This window comes from Lissotriton vulgaris, chromosome 8 (assembly GCF_964263255.1).
Source record: "Lissotriton vulgaris chromosome 8, aLisVul1.2, whole genome shotgun sequence".
Lineage (NCBI taxonomy): Eukaryota > Metazoa > Chordata > Amphibia > Caudata > Salamandridae > Lissotriton > Lissotriton vulgaris.
This window is the reverse complement of record NC_141696.1, coordinates 1,128,050,391-1,128,071,495: the sequence shown is the minus strand read 5'-3', so window position 1 is coordinate 1,128,071,495 and position 21,105 is coordinate 1,128,050,391. Positions and strand designations below refer to the sequence as shown.

General features: G+C 48.2%; 1 protein-coding gene across 1 annotated transcript in view; it reads left to right on the top strand.

Moving 5' to 3' along the window:
* Positions 1–21,105, top strand: part of CDADC1 (cytidine and dCMP deaminase domain containing 1) — a 237,259-nt gene that overhangs the window by 132,331 nt on the left and 83,823 nt on the right. Inside the window, exon 4 of the mRNA XM_086934977.1 lies at positions 12,827–13,405. Coding sequence (XP_086791103.1) covers positions 12,827–13,405 — 579 coding nt within the window. The remainder of the gene's footprint in view (positions 1–12,826; positions 13,406–21,105) is intronic.

Genomic DNA, 21,105 nt, shown 5'->3' with positions numbered 1-21,105 from the left:
GCCTAGACAAACACACGATGGTTAGGAGCAGTTCGACTATCTACTTGCCTGACGCGCCCTGCTGCTGCAAGTGCTGAAGGAACTCCAGCTGACGCACTGAGAGACGCTGCCTTTTCTCTTGCCGAGAAATCCCGCTCCAGTGTTTCCAGGCTTCCCTTGCGGGTTGCTGGGAAATCGAGTCCCGACAGAGAGATACAAGACCTACTTCATTCTAAAACCAAGGTATGGAGCTGATTAGACCCTTAGAGAATAGATGCTTGGCAAAAGAATACTAAAACTTAAGCTACTCCTCACTTACTTCTTCCCTTGTACTAGACTTAGGTTAGGTACACCGGGGTAGGTGTATTTTAGAAGCACCAGTTGAGTACTTTTAGTCATTATTTTATCACTGTATGTATTTTATGTATTTTAGGTATTTTGTGGCTTAGAAACCATATCATGCTTTTACAGTACTACTTTATAATACTCATCGTATTATATACCTTGTACTTTATAACCAGTATTACGATTGTAGCAGTACATTTCTTATGCTTGAGAAAGAAGACTGTTCAATAAATACTTTTTATTGAAAACACCCGTCTCTCTATTTTCTCAGCACCTCTGGTGAAACAAAGCATGCACGATTGACTGAGTAAAATAGCTATCTATTGTTTCTGCGACTCTAGAGATTGATTTCTAGAAAGTTTCTAGTGACCTCTGAGCTAGCTGGCACTCACAATTAAGTTTAATATATTTGATAGAGACCTAGTCGACCTCAGTCCTACGTCTAAACTATAGTATATATTATTCCAATGCACAGAGCCTATTGGGAATATAGGAACTACATTACACTGGTGAAACCAAGACCTTCCTCAGTGCTGCTCCAGTACCGACGCCCCTAAGTGTCACCGTCCTCATCTTCATTCCCAACTCTGACAGAGTCGAATGGGTGTCGTCCGACGCCACGTCTAAAGCAAGCCAAGGACATTCTTCCTGGAACAGAGCAAGTGCCTTATTTGATAGATAAGCCTGGTGAGGAAGACATTTGGGGGGGGGTCCATGGACCCTTATGGAGATGACCAGTTGAGGAACAGCACAACTGATATTAGAAACTGGGTAAGACCAGTGGGTTGGACACCTCACCTGACACTGGGCTGGTTTCCTCTTCTGCTGTGGCTACAGAGGGGGAAGCCTCGTTTCTAATGGTCGTGTGCTGGGCAGCTGTGGCCATGACCCTGACCCTTCAGTGGCAGTCGAGACCAATGTATTGACAGAGGTGCTTCAGCTAGGAGTCACCCCCTCAGGACCCTTACTCCCATTTAATGAAGCTCTTACCAACAACCTACTTGGGGCCTGGTCCAAGCCCCGACAGGGTTGCCTGTGAATAGGATGATTGCTCACCAACACCTCTGGGGAATTCCAGTTTCCTTAGTCAGCACCCCACCCCGGAGAGCTTGGTGGTCCATGCCACCACATGCTGTATCCTTCCTGGCAAGTTCCATACCACTCCACCAGATAGGGAATCCAAGAGGCTGGACATCTTCGGTAAGAGAATGTTCTCTTCCACCAGCCTGGCAGTACAGGTTGGTAAACACTGCATGCCTATTGGGCCATATGGGATTCGGTTGCGCAAGTGCTGCCTATGGTCTATTGGAGGAGGCTTGGGCCATACTCTCTCAAGCTGTTGCCAATGGCAGCGATACTGCTAAGTTCACCATCCAATGTGTACTTCACATGACAGACTCGCTGGGCAGAGAGATTTCATCATCGGTGGCCTTGCAGCGCCATGCATGACCGAACACATCTGGCTATTCAGGGGATGTCCAGGCTTCCCTCCCAGACATGTCCTTTGATGGCTTTCGCCTTTTTGGAGACAAAGCTGGTTCAGTGCTGGATTGCTTCAGGAACTGCAGGGTTACACCAGTTCCTTTTACTTGTCTATGGTGCCTTGTAAACCCCAATCCACCTTCTGCCCCTTTCGTGGCCATGAAAGTGGTCTCTAACTGCGCACATACCATTCCAGCCACTGCGGCCAGCAGGCTTCCCATCCCTTTTGTGGCTGAGTGCTTGGGTCCCATAGACAACATGGGACAGGAAGCTCGGTCAGTCTACTACCTCATGGCTAAGCACCTGGCCCTCCAATGGCGAACCCAGACCTTAGCAAAACTTCCATTGGTATAGATACCCTAATGGTAATCTGTATCTGTGTTTCTTGACTCTTGTCGTTTCAGAAGTTCTACTCCCTTCATTTATCCGGGGGCACCGAAATTTTAGGGCCACTGTAGATACAACTTTCTCACTCTGTCCTGATGAAGCATCCTGGAACTCCCCCTGAGATCCTTAAAGCGCAAAACATGTTGACCAGAACATATGCCCACTAGAGACATGTAGGTACCCAGCTACCAAGGGACATAATACACCTTAAAGCAGCACCATACACTTTGTTTTAATAATGGCAGAGGGATCACCTTAACAAAAATTAATCACTCTCCCTCCAGCCATTTTTAGGTCGAGCCTGGAGTAAGCAGCGCGAAAGCGCTGTCGGCAGCGAGCTCTATTGTTAGTGAATTGCCTTGGAAGTGGGACAGGAGATGGGCACGCGCAGAGGTTTCTGCGATTTCAGCAGGTGTACGTGCACGTACAGCCATGTGCTGTGCACATCTCCTGTCCCCCTTCCTTTAAACCAGCATGCAGTTTCACTTTCACTTATAAACAAATTCTTGCCCAAGCACTGAAAGCCAAATGGGAATTAGACCTTCAGTTGGAGATCCCTGATACAACTTGGGCGCAAATACTGAGGCGTGCAAGAAAAAGCACGAGGAACGCACGCTTCCAATTGATACATTTTTATATCCTCCATAGAGCCTACCTCACACCAGGGAAAATCGTAAAGTATTTTGGGGTGCAGAATGCGGCTTGCCCCAGATGCTACACAGCAGAGGCGGACCTGGGCCATATGCTATGGGACTGCCCACATTTACGGGACTATTGGCAGGAGATTGGCGAGACACTGAATGACGTAACGAATAGAGAATTGCAATATAACAAGGCTGTAGGTGTATTGCATTGGCTTCCGCACACACCCAAGAATAGGATCACGAGTACGTTTATTGATATGGGGCTGGTATTGGCCATGAGGGAAATAACTAGAAATTGGAAATCGAAAAAGGGTCCCACGCACCGAAGGTGGTTTAATGAGTGTCTCAAATGGGCGGCGAGCGAAAGCACACTCAGGTATCAACTGGCTCGCCGCAAATCTGACGACAGAGCACTAGATGCGGCAGCGGCATGGGAGGCGATGGTGCAGGCATTACGAGACAGCACGCTGGGGGAGGAGGATGGACTTTCCAACTCAGAAATTGAAGCTCCCATTGAGCTTATAAGGGTATGATGTATGACTTGGTTCAGCAATAAAAATGGTTTTTAAAAAAAATAATAATAAACAAATTCTTGCCCCATCGTTGGAGTGGCCCGCAACGGTGGGTCCGCTCAGGAAACAAATCTGTACACTGTGCCTTCATCCGCACAACCACTAGGTAAATGGAGAATCCCCCACTCAACCGGTCTGCAGGGGGAATCCTCCTAAACAGTGGCTGGCTGCGACGCTTTTCCATAGCACTCCAGCTCCTCTGCCAGCACGACGCGGGGCTCTCTCCTTAGAGCCCCGCAGTGCTATCCGCTGCTCTTCAAAGGGGCCCCCTCCTGGGACCCGGGACTTCAGCTCCCGCACTTCCTCTTTGGCGCCGGGGCTCGAACCACGAAAGTTACAAATAGCATGCATGTGTGGGCAGCCCACGCCCTCCCAGGTCTCCTCCCAGCCCGGATAACAACTGTCAGCAGTCCAAATCCTTGCTGTTCCTCGGTTTTCATTGTTTCACTGCTGCAGTCTACTTGGCCGCTCGGGCTCCTCCGATCGTCATCTTGTTTGCGTCAGGAGACAGCACAGCCCAGGGAAGTTGAGGCTAATCGCAGTATTTATCGCTTGAATATAGTGAGTTCGACAACAGTATCAGCCATCATTATTGGTGCCTTGCCGAGTGCCACTTTATATTTTAGCGCTAATTACAGAGCAGTGTTCTCCCTGGAGAGCAGCTACCTAATGCGACCTATGCCATTGCTTGCCAAACCACTAACTCCTCCCTCCCCTAAATCAACAATACCTAAAAAATACTGTTTATATGGCTATCCAGATGCCCTCTTTGAAACTTTGCTCGCTGAGCATCACCCAAACTCTAGGTGGAATTTGAGAGAGGGAGCAGAGGCAGGAGTAGGAAGGAGGAGGTTTTGTGCCTCAAACTCCTTCAATTTAATCCTGCACTGTGAGCACCCATATATCCGGAAACTGGCAGAGTCGCAAAGAGCGCACACCCCAGCCATCCTTTAAAAACAAAGGGCCGGGGGGCGTGGCTTGGACGGCAATGTGGACAGTCGTCTGAGTCCACTCGCTCCGCACCCCTGAGGCAAACTAAGGCCATTACTACCCGCCAAACAAGTTTGTGCAAACCCAGCAAAACAGATTCAGGCAGGGGAAAAGCAAGACTACAAGAGAATCGAACAACTGCAAGACTGGGCCAATGCAGCACGAAGATATCGCTCTCCGAAGCCCCCGAGACCCCGGCGATGGTGTAGACCTCAAAATGGCGCCCAGCGCGTAAACGGAGGAGAAGCCACGGCCACCAAACAGAGTAATCGCGGAAAGGAGAGAAGGGAGTCGCACTAGAACACCCCCAATGAGCTCCTCAGGTACAGCGACCAGTGGGAATGGAGGAGGGTAACAGGAGGTGAGCGGGGGCATGGTGCTGTGCGAAGCGGAGCAGCGGCTTGGCGAATAGAATACGGCGCAACAGCAAACCAACGCAGGGGTCTGCAGAGGTAGGCAGCAAGCGGGCAAGAGGCTAATGGTGGCTATTGGTAGCGGTCTCCATCACTTACCAAGCACCCGTTTGACAACGAAAAACGGCAACTGAGACTAAACCGAAACCACCGCCACTCACGGGGGCCGCCATTACCGGAAGTGTAGAGGCAAGTAAACAACAGATGCCGGAAATGGTGCGCGCCTAGTAGGACGCGCATGGACCGCAACCACCGCAGGTACCGCACGTACCGGAAACACCGCAATCGAAAACAGAGGCACCACCTGAGAGCGGCGGCTGATAGAAGCGAGGGCACAGAGGAGCTGAGGCACGAAAGCACATGACGAGGGTGATGCGGGCGCAAAGGAAGTGCGAGAGTGCGGAGCAGAGGCAGGATAGCAAAAGAAGCGCAAGAGAGCGCTAATGCCGCGACCGTAACTTCCCCCCAGCAGGTGCGCAGAAAAGCAAGGAGAAGCACTCGAACACACAAGCGCACAGGCAGGGGGAGCAGATGCAAGCGGCCAACAGGCACCACCCGGCACCCACCAGCTAAGAGGGGGAAAGCGGTGGCAAGGTGAAAGTGCATAACCACACATCGCATGCGCGCAAGTAGCGATGCACCATCTAGCCCACTCCTGAGCCCTAAAGCCCTTGCAAGTAAGAACAGCTAAGGCCAACTACGGGGCCTAAAGGACAACAAGATACCAGAGGGGTCAAAGGAGAACACCCAGCGCAACACCAGCCGCACACCCACTCAAGCTTCGCAAGGCGGACGGCGCTAAGCCGCAGCCGCGAACGAGACAAAGCACACGCTGGCAGGACTCAAAGCCAAGACCAGGACAAGGCACATTAGAGAGCCAAGCAGATACAGATCACAAGGATTCTACTCCTCAAAATCAAAAGCAACTCTAGCAAGTACGCCAGCAGTGACCCAAAGGGGTGGGCGACTAGACAACATTCTGTCACGAAGAGGCATTGGAACTATGGCGAACAATGAGGGGGAAACAGTTGGGAACCAAAAGAAGCCCAAAATAGACAATCAGGGATCGCCAATGAAAACCAAAGGCGAAACAGTCACCCTAGAGACCATCCTAAAGAGAATTAACGAAGGGAATGAGGTGTCGAAGGAAACAAAGCTAAAGGTGGAGAACATGCAACTTGAGCTGGCTGCGATAAGAGCTGATCTCCACAGAACCAACATAAGAATGGAAGCTGCAGAAGGACGAATTAGCTCGGTGGAAGATGCAACCAAAGACAATACCAAAGCCATAGCAGAATGCCAGAGGGCCACAAAGGCCATACAGAGACAGCTAGCTGAGCAAGACGGTAGGGGCAGAAGAGGCAATGTAAGGATCCTGGGCGTGCCGGAGGGGGAAGAGGACAAAGCGGGCTCGTGTGCAGCCATGCTTGAAGAGATGATCCCCAAATTCACAGGCATCAACTTTGGAAGACAGTTTGAGGTGCAAAAGGCCTACAGGGTGCAGGCAGGGAAACCAACGACGGGCAAAGGACCAAGACCAATCATATGTAACCCTCTGAGAGCGTGCCAAACTGATGCCATTTTTGCTTTCGCTAGGAAAAATCAGAACCTAACATGGGCAGGCTCCAAGATCGTGCTGACCCAAGACTACTCAAGGCCGACGGTCGAGATCAGGAAGGGGTTTCTGGCCCTCAGGGAGACCCTGCGGAAAAGAGGCGCCAGTTTCAGCTTTGTTGGTCCGGCCCGGTTCAAAGTCACGGACAAGTGGAAAACAATGGTGTTTGAAAACCCAGGAGACCTAAGACCGTACCTGCAGGGCCCACCAGCCGAGGAGATGGAAGAAACAAAAAGCCCCGGTGCAGCGAAAAGAAGCGCCTCTCCCGACGTGACCGGACAATCGGAGTAAGGCACACCACATGCAACAGGACAACATGTCTACCTCAAATAACCAAGCGCATTATGAACTGGTACTTCGACCACCAGGAGAAAGGACTAGCATCCTATGCCTGGTAAAATCTACCTCGACCAAGACAAATAGAGCAAGTTGGCGAAGTACAGAACTAGGAAGCAAACAACGCTTACCACGCTTACGAGCACGCTCAAACCTACCTCTGGACTGTGAAGGATCGCGACAGGGGAGTCTAATACCAAAATACCGAAATGGAACAATGGGATGAAAGAGAACTACTGAAACAGACTGTGCATTTTTCAACTTTCAAGGCCCTGCCAAATAAAGAACACAAACTTTACCTCAGGGACGCTGCAGCGCAAAGGAACTTTGTCGTCGCACACCCACTCAGCAAGTAAGGGGGGAGGGGGGTGGGACCGGAGGGAAGGGCAGGGGAGGCAGGGGAGGGTGGGGGGAGCGGGGAGCACATGCATGGGGCTACTTTTCTTCACTTTCTTCTCCACTATTCTTTCTCTTCATCAACTTCCACATCTACATCTAGGAGCAGCGAGCGCAGGCGTAAGCACAGGCACCCACAAGCAACACAAGCACCAGGAAAAGGGGGCCACAGCAAAACATACAGAGTAAGGCCACACAGATCGCAAAACGTGAAACCACACAAATGACGCAGCACACCCAGACAAACCTCTTATCGGACGTTAAGATAGTATCACTGAACGTCAAAGGTCTCAACAGTCCGGTGAAAAGGAGGAAAGTGCTCGAACACCTCAGGAAGCTTAAGGGTGACATATTTGTACTCCAAGAGACAAGACTAGAAGCCGAGGACAAAAAGCGCCTCAGAGCCAGCTGGATAGGCGATGTTATAGGGTCACCGGCACAGAACAAGAAAAATGGGGTGGTGACAATAACCAGCAAGAACTCAAAGCTAACAGTGGTAGACTCACAGGCAGACACCCAGGGAAGAACTCTTGTGACTAGCCTAAGAAGACCGGGGGAGACAATACACGTGGCCAACATATATGGCCCAAACACTGACGATAAACCCTTCTGGGATGGAGTGGGAGCGCAACTGCACACCCTGCCACTAGATTACCTTCTTGTAGTTGCTGGCGATATGAACCAGGTCCTAGACCCAGCAATTGACAAACACCCCCACAGACCGAGCCCAGCTACACACAGAGGCAACATCCTCAGGAACCTGTGCTCCAAACTTAGCCTGAAGGACCCGTGGCGTCTAAGTAACCCAGACGCTAGAGAATATACCTTTTACTCCAACCCACACAACTCCTACAGCCGAATAGACTACATTCTCATGTCGGAAACACACACCCACCTCATAGACCACACGGAAATTGGCCCTAGGACAATTTCAGATCACTCGCGTATAGGCCTAACCTTATCAGGGAAGTGCAACGAAAAACCAAACCGAAGATGGCGTTTTGATGACAATCTGCTCAACAACACCTCTGCGAAAGCGGAGATAGAAGCGGCTATAAAAGAGTACATAACAATAAACGACACCCCAGAAACAGACAGAGAAATGCTATGGGACGCCTTGAAAGCCACCATCAGGGGGACCGTTATGACAATAAAGGGCAGGCTGAACAAGGAAAGAAATAAAAAAAATTGCAGACCTAGAAAAAGAAATTAAAAATCTAGAGAACGGCCACATAGCCAACCTAGAAGATAAGAACACCCTTACATGCCTAACTAAACGGAAGTACGAACTCAACAGAATACTGAGCGAGAGAGCAGGGACCTGGATCAATAAATACAAATCTATTAACCTGTGTACTGCAAACAAAGCAGGGAAAAACCTAGCATCCTACCTAAAGGGGAGACAGAAACAGCACTCGATAGGGGCCATTAAAGACAGTCACAACAAGTCAGACTACAAACAAAGACATTTTGGAAGTCTTCAGAGACTTCTACGAGGGACTATACACGAGACACAAAAAGATGATGGGGTCAAAGAACAACTAGGTATAATATATACACCGATGCTATCAGAAAAAGAACGAAACATCCTCGAGCTAACTATAATGGAGGACGAAATAGGGAAAGCCACAGCTAGCCTGAAAGACAACAAGGCACCAGGGCCAGTCGGCTTCACGGCCGGATTTTACAAGTAGTACCTACACATTCTCAAACCAACTATGCAAGAAGTATTCACGAAGTGTGTCCAGAATGGACGCATGACACAGTCAATGGCGGAAGCAAACATAATAGTTATACCAAAGGAAGGTAAGGACACCAACCAGGCAAAGAATTTCAGACCAATCTCACTCAAAAACGTAGACTGTAAAATCTACGCAAAAATACTAGCAACCAGACTCAATGCATACCTACCGAAGCTTATACACAGCTCCCAAGTAGGCTACCTTAAAAACCATATGTCCCACGACAACACAAGGCTACTATGCCACATAATTAACCACTCCTCCAAAAGCAGCAACGCAGCTGTCATGATAGCCTTAGACGCGGAGAAAGCTTTTGATAGGGTGTCATGGCCATACCTTGACCAATGCATGGGGAAATTTGGGCTTGGACCCAACTATAGGAAGATGGTAATGGCTCTCTACAACGACCCTAAAGCACGGGTGGTTGTAAACGGAGGCACATCAGAAATACTTCACCTAGGCAGGGTGACCAGACAAGGGTGCCCGCTCTCACCAGCTCTATTCCTGCTAGCGATAGAACCACTATTAACCATGATCAGAACCAACAAAGACATTGCAGGAATACCGGTAGAGGAAGAAACTTTTAAGCTAGCGGCATACGCGGATGACGTACTAATAGTCACAGAAGACCCAGAGAGATCCATCAAAGCGCTGATGGACACAATAGAACAATACGCCCAGGTCTCGGGGTACAAACTGAACAGGGACAAATCCGAATGCAAACCGCTGAACGTACACACAACAAAAACAGTGTTAGGCACGTTCGGCCTAACATGGCAACAGAAGCCCATAAAATATTTAGGCCTCCTCTTCGAGAGGGACCTAAAGGCCACACTGGAACATAACGAGCAAGCCACTCTCCAGAAAATTAAGGAAAGAGTAGAAGGGTGGTCTCCCAAATTCACAACGTGGTGGGGGAGAGTGGAAACGGTTAAAATGATGCTGACACCAATGGTTAATTACATGCTGTGCATGCTGCCACTAATAAACACGGAAGACATCCACAAAAGACTTGATAAAATGCTGAACAACTTTCTGTGGAGGGAGAAAAAGCCCAGAATAAGCCTACACAAGCTCAGACTGTCAAAAGACCTGGGAGGCCTTAACTTAACCAATTTCAAAAGATTCCAGGTAGCGTGCATAGCCAGACAGGGGCTCCACTGGCTCGACCGAGACCGGACTACACCCCTGCATGGCTTTCACTGGAGCGGGGATTACTAAAAGGCATGAACTCAGTCACCCTTCTCAATGCCACCAGACACCCGGCAATCAAGGACAACCCCGTCCTAAAGAATACAAAAACAGCGCTCCTAAGCGTGGACAAACTGATGGCAACAAGCATAAAGAAAAGTCAATTCAAGTCCATCTGCACAACCCCACAATAAAGTATAGGGATAAGACTCTGAACATGCTCTCTTGGTATAGACATGGAATCTCCACTGCCAATGACCTTCAGAAACAAGGCACGCACCTAACTTTTGACACCCTCAGGGAAGAGCACAACCTACAGAGCATAGAACTATACAACTTCCTGAAGATCAAGGTAGCAATAGGAAGGCAAACCTTAACGGTCTAACACCATCACCCATACAACACGCCGCCAAACTCAACACACTAGGCCACCAAGTAGCACACCTCTACAAAGCCCTAAGCCCCAAATCCACCAAACTCAATGACAAAGTCACGAACATTTGGGGTACAATAGCGGGTAGGGTGCTAAGTGAGGACGAGAAAGCAGAGCTATGGAGATCCACCTCTAGGAAAAAGGTAACGGCAACGCTAAACCAGACCAAATTCTGGCTAGTACATAAGGCCTACTGGACACCAGCCCGCCTAGCAGGCTTGGGGATCCGAGAGAGCGACTCATGCTGGAACTGCGGCAAGGGGAAGGGAGACCTAGAACACCTACTCCTTAGCTGCTCTAAGGTTAGAGAGTTCTGGGACAAAATTGGAACGCTAATTAACGAGATCACAGGGGTAACCATACACATAGACTTCCACAGCCTGGTACTGGGTTTCACTTCCCCAGCAATCACGACTAAAGAAGACCGCAACTTAATTGACCTATTGCTGACTGCGGCAGTCAAAATGGTCCTAAGTAATTGGAAAGACACAGCGAAAGCCACGCCAAAAGCATGGTTTAACTGGATCACCTACCTACGAGGGGCTGACAACATTACAGCGACACACTCACCGAAAACACACAGGCAGTCGAATATGTGGGGCTTCCTAGATAACTACCTAGCATCGCATAAACCACCATAGGCGGCGAAGCTAGACAATCAGCGAAGCGGCTCACCTAGCCAGTCTCTGTGCGCACAACAGGAATGCAACCTGCATCGCTCCTTTCTGTTCTCCTCCTCGACCTTTCTCTATCTCCTATCCTCCGGGGCGAGGGGGACCAAGGATGTCAACCAAGCAACGCGAAGGGGTGGCAGACGACATCGGAAAACTGAACTTGGAAGACTGGCAATCGGACTAACGCCAATAAGACTGGAAGCTGGCAGCGATCTTCCCCCCCCGACCCCCCCCCCACTCCCCCTATTCTATGCTCCATGTAAATATATATTTTTCTACAATAAAAAATTACAGAAATAAAAAAAAAAAACAAAGGGCCCGCCCTAAAGTGAATTATGGGCAGGAGGCAAGACAAATCTGCATCACTAGAAAGAGGATATTATGGAACAAGTCCTATGGTAAAATCCTACACCAGAACTACTCACAGTTTCGGTAAAAAGAATGGGAACTCGGGGTGAACAGGTAAGCCCCCTCCCCCGTGGTGGTTGGTCGCCTAAATATCATACATGTTCCCACCCTTGCATTCCGTCTCTTGGTGGCATACAACTTTTCTCCCCGCCTTGCCAGAAGACTGTGCTAACATCAGTTCCTTACTGCATGTGCCAAAGCTGGTTTTCCTTGGGGTCGGGAAATATGTACATATTCTGTAGATACTGTCAATGGAGGGTGCTCAACTTCTTCCTTGTTAACAACGCCTTACGTCAGGTGCAACAAGCATTGTACGCTACACTGCACGTAAAAAGGTTGGTTGTGTGTGTTGATTTATTTTGACTAACTACATCCTTAAGTTATCGGACCCATCCGCACTCGCTTGATTTCTAGTTGGGTGCTGCAGAGCTCACAATGTTACCAGCCTAGAGCAGCGCACCTACATATGGTTAAGGAATCCATACTGTATCTGTAAGAATCATACACACACCAGGGAACCAGCAAGACCCAAGAACACGAGCATAAATCATAGCAATAAGGAAACATGATTTAAATTTAAAAAAAACTCTCTCTCTACACCCCCTCTATCTCTCTCTCTACACACCCCTCTCTCTCTACACACCCCTCTCTCTCTGCACACCCCTCTCTCTACACACCCCTCTCTCTCTACACACCCCTCTCTCTCTGCACACCCCTCTCTCTACACACCCCTCTCTCTACACACCCCTCTCTCTACACACCCCTCTTATTCACTTGCAGTACAACCCCCCCCCCCACCCCCCCCAACACGTGTGCTTCGTTACACCTGCTTGCAACCATTCTAATTACTTGTGGCGATAGGCCACATGGTACATATTCAGACCAGAGTTAGGGACCCTTTCCTTCCTGGACAACTCCAGTGGGTTTACCTCCCTCGAATACCAGCTCTGTTCTGCTAATGTACCATGTGGTTAATGCCTGTTTTAATTGTTGCTCATTTGAACTATCCGGTATCTCTCTAGCTTTTCATGTAGTTTTAGTGATTTTGTGTAAATGTGCTGGTGAGTGCTTCACACTCTCCAGAGGCACATTCACCCACACTGCTGTCCCCATTTTTCTTAGTGCAGGAATCTGACTTTGGATGATTTGAAAACGTAATTCTTCACCAGGTGATTTTTCTCATGCTTGACCTTTTACTGACCATTGTGCTCTATTTCAGCTGGCGTGAACAGAATTTCCTACTGGCCTGCAGATCCTGAAATAAGCTTGCATAATGAACTGGCCTGTAACAACAGCACAGAGGATGCAAAGCTTGATGCAAAAGCAGTGGAAAGACTAAAGTCAAATAGCCGGGCACATGTGTGTGTTCTGTTACAGCCCCTGACATGCTGCATGGTACAATTTGTCGAGGAAACCTCCATGAAGTGTGATTTTATTCAAATAATTGAAAAAACAATGCCTGGATTCACAGCTGACACTTTTTCAAAGTGGAGGCAAGAAAGGATGAGGGAGTTTGAAACGTTGTTTTTGATTTCAAATGAAGAGCACCACAAGCAGATACTGATGACCATTGGTTTGGAAAACCTGTGCGAAGATCCATATTTTAACAATCTCCGGCACAATATGAAAGAACTTGTCATTGTTTTGAGTACTGTGGCTTCCAGCGTACCCAACAGGCAAGATTTTGGATTTCACTCTTGTGAATCGCAGCAACATAAAGACATGCACAGTCCACGCTTGTCCCAAGAAATTACAAGGCACTGTATGATACAAGCCAGGCTCCTGGCGTACCGAACTGGTGAGTTACCAAAATAGTGGGATTGTTTGAAAAATATTGTGTTTTTTCATGCATCCTATCACTCTTGAGAGGTCTGTAATTAGGAAAGTGGTGTAATTTGAAACGCCAACTTTATCCTTTCGTTCCAGTCAGTAATCAAGTGTTAGCATGAGAGTGGTTGTTCTGAGAGTATATGAATTGCCATATACACATGCATTTCGGGAGTATATCTTCATAGTATTCTCAAAGTCTACAATAATAAGTTGAAAACAAATAATCCCAAGTGTTTAACGTGAAAACCTCTGTGGTTTAATGTGGTCTCCCCAAGATCCTGTATATCCTCAAGATTCACCAACAAGACCTGAGAAGAGAGAATGGGGGAAATCAAAAAGGTGCTTCTCTCTGATTGCTTGACTGTGTGGCCTATTTAATCCATCCATGGGGTTGGCCTCTTCTGTCTCAATGAACTTTTTCCCCAGGTTCATTGTTGGTCTCCTGATCCTGGTATGGTTCAACCTATGTTTTTCCGATAGATAGACCTCTTCTGAGTACTCTCTCTAGCTCCTCCACCTGTATAACAGAATTCCTTGCATCTTTTTGTCAGCCCTCCATTCTATTTATCGTCCATGCCCCTTCCTCCACCTACCTGGACATGGCTCATGAAACCTACCCAGGGCACCTGGCACACGTCCTTGCTGTCATTCCCCAGGACATTGAGCTCAGGTTTCAGCAATGCAATAAATTGTGTCCTTTTTGGCCGTCACGTCCACCTGCAGCCCCAAGTGCGTGGAGGGCCCGACCATCTGCAAGAGAGACATGTAGCAGCCTGTTCTACCGTGCCTCTCAAGGTCAGATAAGTCTGGTTAGTGGAGTGAATCCTTAGAAGTACTTCCCACTAGAATGTTGTAGGTAGGCCGTAATAAAAAAAATATTTCCAAATTAAAACCATATCTTTTTTTGAAAATATCTTTTTATTGCAAGTAAAGCAAACAAGATAACAGTGACAGTAAGCATCACACAAAGTAGCACCAAGCCACAGCCATATAAACTCGATCCCCCATCAACCTCTACAACTCTTGCCGCCCTTACCCACCCCAAAAAATTCACTGGTCAGCATTAAGACTTGGGCGCTCAAGACATAAAGCATTAAATCTAAACCAAGAAATAAGTGAGAAAGAGGTCTTGGATGCAATAAAGTCCGTAAAAAAAGGGAAGGCTGCGGGCCCAGACTCCATACCTAACGAAATATACCAGGCATTGCAAGAGAACATTCTGACACCGTTCACGAACCTTCTCAATGAAAACAATGGAGAGCTCCCTAAATCATGGAATGAAGCAATAATAAGTATACTATTAAAACCAGGAAAGGACCCTACTAAGTGTGAGTCATATAGACCCATATCCCTTCTAAACAGTGACTACAAGATCTATACGCAAATCCTGGCAAAAAGATTAGGGACAGTGGCAGGGTCCCTAATACATTCAAACCAAAAGGGTTTTATTAAGGGCAGACAGATCACCGAATTGTCTCATGAGCTTATCGCCACTATAGACATCGCAACACACAATCACATACCTTTGGCAGTTATAACATTCAATGCTGCCAAAGCATTCGATAGGGTCAGTTGGGTCTTCTTGAGCGCCACATTAGCAAAATTTAATCTGGGAAATAATTTTGAGAAAGCCGTAAAAAATATCTATAAAAATCCAACTGCAAGAATATTGGTCAATGAGACACTTACCGAAAGTGTTTATATAAAGAGAGGAACCAGGCAGGGTTGCCCCCTGTCTCTGTTATTATTTAATTTTTACATAGAACCCTTAGCCTGTCTTTTAAGAAGAGATGAAGAGATTATATCCTTTAATTTTCAGGGATGGGACAAGAAAGTCGCATTGTTTGCTGACGACTTAATGATATTTACCGGGGATCTAATCACCTCACTTCCAAAAATAGAAAGCATCATAAGTAATTTTGGGGCTGTATCAGGCTATCAAGTAAACAAGCTAAAGTCTGAAATAATGGAATGGAATATGGTGTCAGGCGAGGCTTTAGTAAAGAACAAAATAAAGTACCTGGGAATTGAATATACAAAAAATATTAAAGGAATAGCGAGTTTAAATTTCAAAATTGTGCATAAAGAAATAAGCAGACTCCTAAAGGCTTGGTCAGGACTACGACTATCTTTCCTAGTTAAATCGATTTTTTTTTTTTTGTAAGACTTTATTAGAAGTTGTCAAATGTACAGTACAATCTTTGTATGTCCGGAGGTCATTTGTCATACAGTTAGTAATTCGACTTCGGTGTAACACAGCTCTTCAGCCGACAACCTTCCGGTCCGGCAGCAATAATGGACAATGTACTTAAGACAGTTCGGTGATAGGTAAAGAAAATTAAACGTCTTACTTTTTATTATTTTGTATCTGAACACAACTATACACTCATTAGGATTGATGAACATTCTAGAAAGATAGCAATGTATATTCAACATTCCACATCAGTGGGTTTCCCCGGACCTCTATTCTGTCTCTTCCATTTTTAGGTTCTATAAACGAGCAATCACATATGTACCTAAACCCCCTCCCATCTCCCCTCGGCGTTCTAGGTGAGTCAGTCATCTAACTCGTCCTCATCTCCAGAGCTATCAACGTCCTCTTCGGGAAGAGGTTCACACAGGTCTCCCCGATAACTGTTCCATGGTTGCCATATTCTGCTCCATTTGCGAGGGTTGGCTCTTATTTTGTATACCGCTCGCTCGGTTACCATCAGTTTATCCATATTCAGGCACCATTGTGCTAAAGTCGGTATTTCCGCCGCCCCCCATTTCTGCGCTATATCACACTTGGCTACCATTACTCCCACTATTACCCACTGTTGTCCCTGACGTGTCAAATCATTCTTCCCCCATACATTCAGCAAGCATACTCGCGGGTCCGGTGTGAGCGACACTTCTAAAGTTTGGGAAATGATCTGCATAATGCGTCGCCAATATTTGTTGATATTCGGGCAACCCCAAAGTGTGTGTAGCAATGTCCCTTCTCCTCCACAACCCCGCAAACAATTTGGGTGATCCGTCCTATGTAGTCTGTATAAGGTAGTTCTGGTATAATATACCCTGTGTAGAATCTTAAATTGTACCAGCCGGAAGCGGGCCGAGAGGCCTGCCTCCCGTGGGGATGCCAGTGCGGCGTTCCAGTCTATCTCATCCATTTCACCCAATTCTTCCTCCCATTTCTCTCTCAGTTTAATTAGTGGATCAGGTAAGTTATTCAGCAATTTCCGATATGTGAGGGACGTGGCACTTGTGACTACCGCCGTCACTTTTTGAAAATATGAGGGTGGCACTAGAGTTGGTGTATTCTCTAGGATATACAGGAGACGTGGTAACGTCATCATTTTAAACAGCGCCGCTCTTCCCAGCAGCATCAGCAGGAGAGTTTTCCAGTGTCTCACGTCTGCCTTCAGACGAGTGAGTGGCGGTAGCAAGTTCAGGTCATAATATACCGCAGTGTCTCGGGCGACGTGAACTCCCAAGTATTTGAACGAGGCGTCTGCAATCGCCAACGGGCAGTCGCTGGGAAGGTCTGGTAGGGGACCCTTCAGCTCATAGATGACCGATTTTGTCCAGTTGATAGTATAGCCAGAATTGATACCATGCGTATTGCATATTTCTAATAGTACCGGGATGCCAGTTTCTGGGTCGGACAGGTAAATTAACATGTCATCTGCATAGAGGGAGACCCTGTCTTCCCAATTATCCCCCCAACATACTCCTCTCAATAATGGGGTGGTTCTAATGACAGTCGCTAACGGTTCTAGGACCAAGGCAAACAATAGGGGGGAGAGCGGGCAACCCTGTCTCGTCCCCCTGGCCAGTGGTATCTCTTGGGAGATGTGGCCATTGGCCGTCACATGCGCAACAGGATTTGTGTACAGAAGTCTTATCCATGAGATAAATTTAGGGCTGAAGCCCATGTGTGCTAAGACTGCGAATAGGTATTGCCATTCCACCATGTCGAAGCCATTCTAACAATAGTATGGATGCTGGTCCCGACAGTAAAGGGGCTTGTGCCAATGCTCCATGCACACGTCGAAGATTCAGCGCCGTGCTTCTATGGGGCATAAAACCCGACTGGTCCGGATGAATCAGGTGAGAGAGGTGGGGCATCAGCCTAGTGGCTAGTATTTTCGCCAAAATTTTTGCTTCAGCGTTGAGAAGCGAGATCGGGCGGTATGATGTACACTCGGTGGGTGATTTAACTGGTTTCGGAATGGCCACAATAGTTGCCATCCGTTGATCCAAGGGCAGGGTCCCCTGCACTAAACTGACCTCTAGCATGGCCAACAAGGGTCCACTCAGTGTGTCTGCCATTATTTGGTACCATTCGACCGGGATCCCGTTGGGGCCCACCGCTTTACCCGTGTGGAGTGCATTGATTGCTATCTGTATCTCCTTTACTGATAGGTCTGCCTCTAATCGTCTACTGTTTCCTGCTGCAGAGTCGGGGTTCGCACATTCTGGAGCGCCAATGTTGCTGCTTCTGCTGTGACTTCCACTTCCGGGGTATATACTCCTTGGAAGCGGTCCGCTAGGATTTCTATTATTTCTGATGGGCGCGAGTGTAGCTTTCCCTCCGGGTCCTTCAATTGCAATATGTTCCTACAACCCTCTTTCTTTTTATCTAACCAAGCCAGGAGTTTACTGGCTTTGTCTCCTATATCATACACTGTATTTGCTGTCGCAGCTATATTCTCAACCGTCTGCCGTCTTATGTGGTCATCGTGTAGTTGTTGGCAGAGATGAAGTGTGTGAAGTGCGTCCTCCGTTGGATGCGCCATGTGTGCCACGTTTGCTGCTTCGAGTTTTAACTCTAGGTCCAGCGATTCTCTTTGTTGCGTGCGCTTGTGCCCCGCTATTGTTGTAATTGCTTGCCCTCTCAAAACCGTCTTATAGGCCTCCCATAGGGTCGTGGGGGATGATACCGAAGCAGTATTTTCTGCAAAATAATGCCGGGTCGACTTCTTCAATTCCTTCCGGACATGCGGTATCTTAATGTAGCCTGGCTAGATTGGGTAGATTCTCTTGCGGACTCTTTCAGAGCTCGAAAGGCTCAGTGTTAGGGGGGAGTGGTCCGAAATACCCCTGGGCCTGATCTTCATGTCGTTAATGGTAAGGTGGCCATCGCCCAGTGTAAGGAAGTAGTCTATGCGGGATAGGCTGTTCTGAGTTGCAGAGTAGTAAGTGTATTGTTGGCCCTCAGGGTTAAGATGCCTCCAGATATCTAGCAGTCCTTGCGCCTCGATGAATTCACTGAAACTGGACGGACCAAGGGTTTGTGTCCGGACCGGAAATCTATCCTGTGTGTTGTGCGCCACTGCGTTAAAGTCTCCCCCCACCACAAGGTCGCCCTTGGGGAGTTCTAACAGTAATTTCCCCAGATCAGGAAGGGTAGTCGCATGCAGTGCTGGAGGAATATATACTGATACAACGTTAAGTGGTTTACCTTCCCACTGTCCAATAGCTGCCGCAAAGCGGCCGTGTTCGTCAGTTCTAGTGGAATGTAAAATAAATCGGGATGCTTTTGTCATTAAAATGCCCGTTCCACGAGACCCTGAGGTGAAGTCTGAATGCACTATCATGCTGTAGCCTCGCCTGTCTAATGCCTTACTGGCCGTGACCACTAGGTGTGTTTACTGAAGAAGGATCAGATCATTATTTAGTCTTTTAATACCCTGCAGAACCAACCCCCTCTTTATCTTGTCTCCCAGTCCCCTCACATTTCAGGACATCAATTGTAGTGGAGTCACTGGCCCGAGCGAGCGCTCTCACCTAAGGTAGCAGTTTGTACGTCGTGTGCCATTTCATACCTAGAAGGACTGACATGGTTTTCTCAGTGTATGGTTGCCGTTGTATCCGGCGTGCACCCATCTGCGTGTTCAGTTCGTCACGATGTGTGTTATCCTTATGAGTCAAACAAAACAAACAATGAAAAAAAACCCTTATCCTGAACACCCCCCCCCCTCCCTGCCCCCCTGCTACACGGACATAGAACCGCCCGCCCCCTCAACTTAGCAGAGTGCTTAACCCATTCCCCACACCATATACTTGCTCGCGGGGGTGAAGATTCTCCGGAGCCGGTGGCCCCTCTTACTCTCCTCGGATGCCCTCAGCCCAGTGTCCTGTAACAGACCTTCAGGCAGGTCACAACGTTTAATGCAAGTCATTAGTGGGCACCAGGAGGTTAATGTTCCTTATTGGCATCGTCGACCACAGTATCTCCGTCCAGCGAGAGTTCCTCTTCCGTTCTTTGAGATGTCTGCGAGCCCCCAGGAGCTCCTGTGTTTTTGTTCTTTTGTGTCCTATTCGAGCGGCGGGGCTGGGTAGACGGTCTCCATCCCTCCAGCCAGTCTCTTGCTATTTCAGGAGTGTCAAAGAACCAAGTCTTATTTTCTGATACTGATACCACCCTCAGCTTAGCCGGAAAAATCATTGAGTACGGGATCTCTCTTGCTCTCAGTTCTTTCTTTACCTCCAAGAACGTCCTCCGGCGGCGCGCCACCTCCGCTGTGTAGTCTGGAAAGAAGGCCAGCGTGGAGTTGAGGATCTTGACCGGAGGGGACACTCTTGCCGCCTGCAAAATGGCATCTCTGTCCCGAAAGTTGAACAGACGGGCTAGAATGGGTCGTGGTGTCGCACCCGGTTTGGGTCTGCCCCCCGGTACTCGATGTGCTCTTTCTACCTAGAAGAAGGCGGACAGTCCTTTGGGTTGGAGCTCTTTTTTGATCAAGTCCTCCACATATAGGTCTGCTGCTCTAGTGCCCTCAGATTCCGGTACGCCAAGAATTCTGATGTTGTTCCTTCTTGAGCGTCCTTCCTGGTCATCCAACTTCTCGCGTAATGTTTTGTTCTCCACCGACATCCGTTCCATCGCCGTTTGGAGCTCAGATACATCCTCCACAAGTGACTTTGTGACCACCTCCATTGATTTCACCTTTTCGGACATTTTGTGAAAGTCTGCCCTAATCAGAGTGATTTCCGTAGATATTGAGCCCACTGTGGCCTGCACTTGTGTCAACGCGCGCATGATGTCCTCCAGCGTTGTCTTTTGTGTGTTCGCCCCGTCCGCTATTTTGCTGGTTGGGGTTTTCCCGTCCGATGGGGAGGAGGAAGCCCCTCCACTGGCAAATCTATTGATACGAGTCTGTGTAGTACCTCCTCTCGAGTTCTTGCCAGCCATCTTTGCCTATTTTGCACCACAGGAGTCTCGTAGGCTGCGTCTCTTAGCCTTTCAGAACCCAGTGGACCTCTCCTGTATCTGGTCTGCGCCGTTCCCTACGTATGATCAGATTGAGTATTAGGCCCACACCATCCGTATTGCGCGGGTCCTGGCAGTTTGTTAATCTGCAAGTTCCCTAACAAGTTGGGAGTAGGTATTCCAAGGCCAGAGTCTCAACCTTTGGACTTCTGATCACAGTCCTATGGTAACGGCACTTAACGATGTTCCTTGTTGGTCTGATCGGGATGTGTTAAGATGGCGGACCGATCCTTTGTTTCACTGTGGTTTCGGTTTCACCTGCCCGCAGTCCGGCTGTTTCCCGCCACGGCCGAGGATAGTTTCCTTCCTTATATTCTCCAAAGTCCAATTAGGCCATTTCGACCACTCCGTGCAGTTATCGGACGTGTGCTTGCCTGCTTGGACCGTGATGGTCGAGCGTTTCCGGT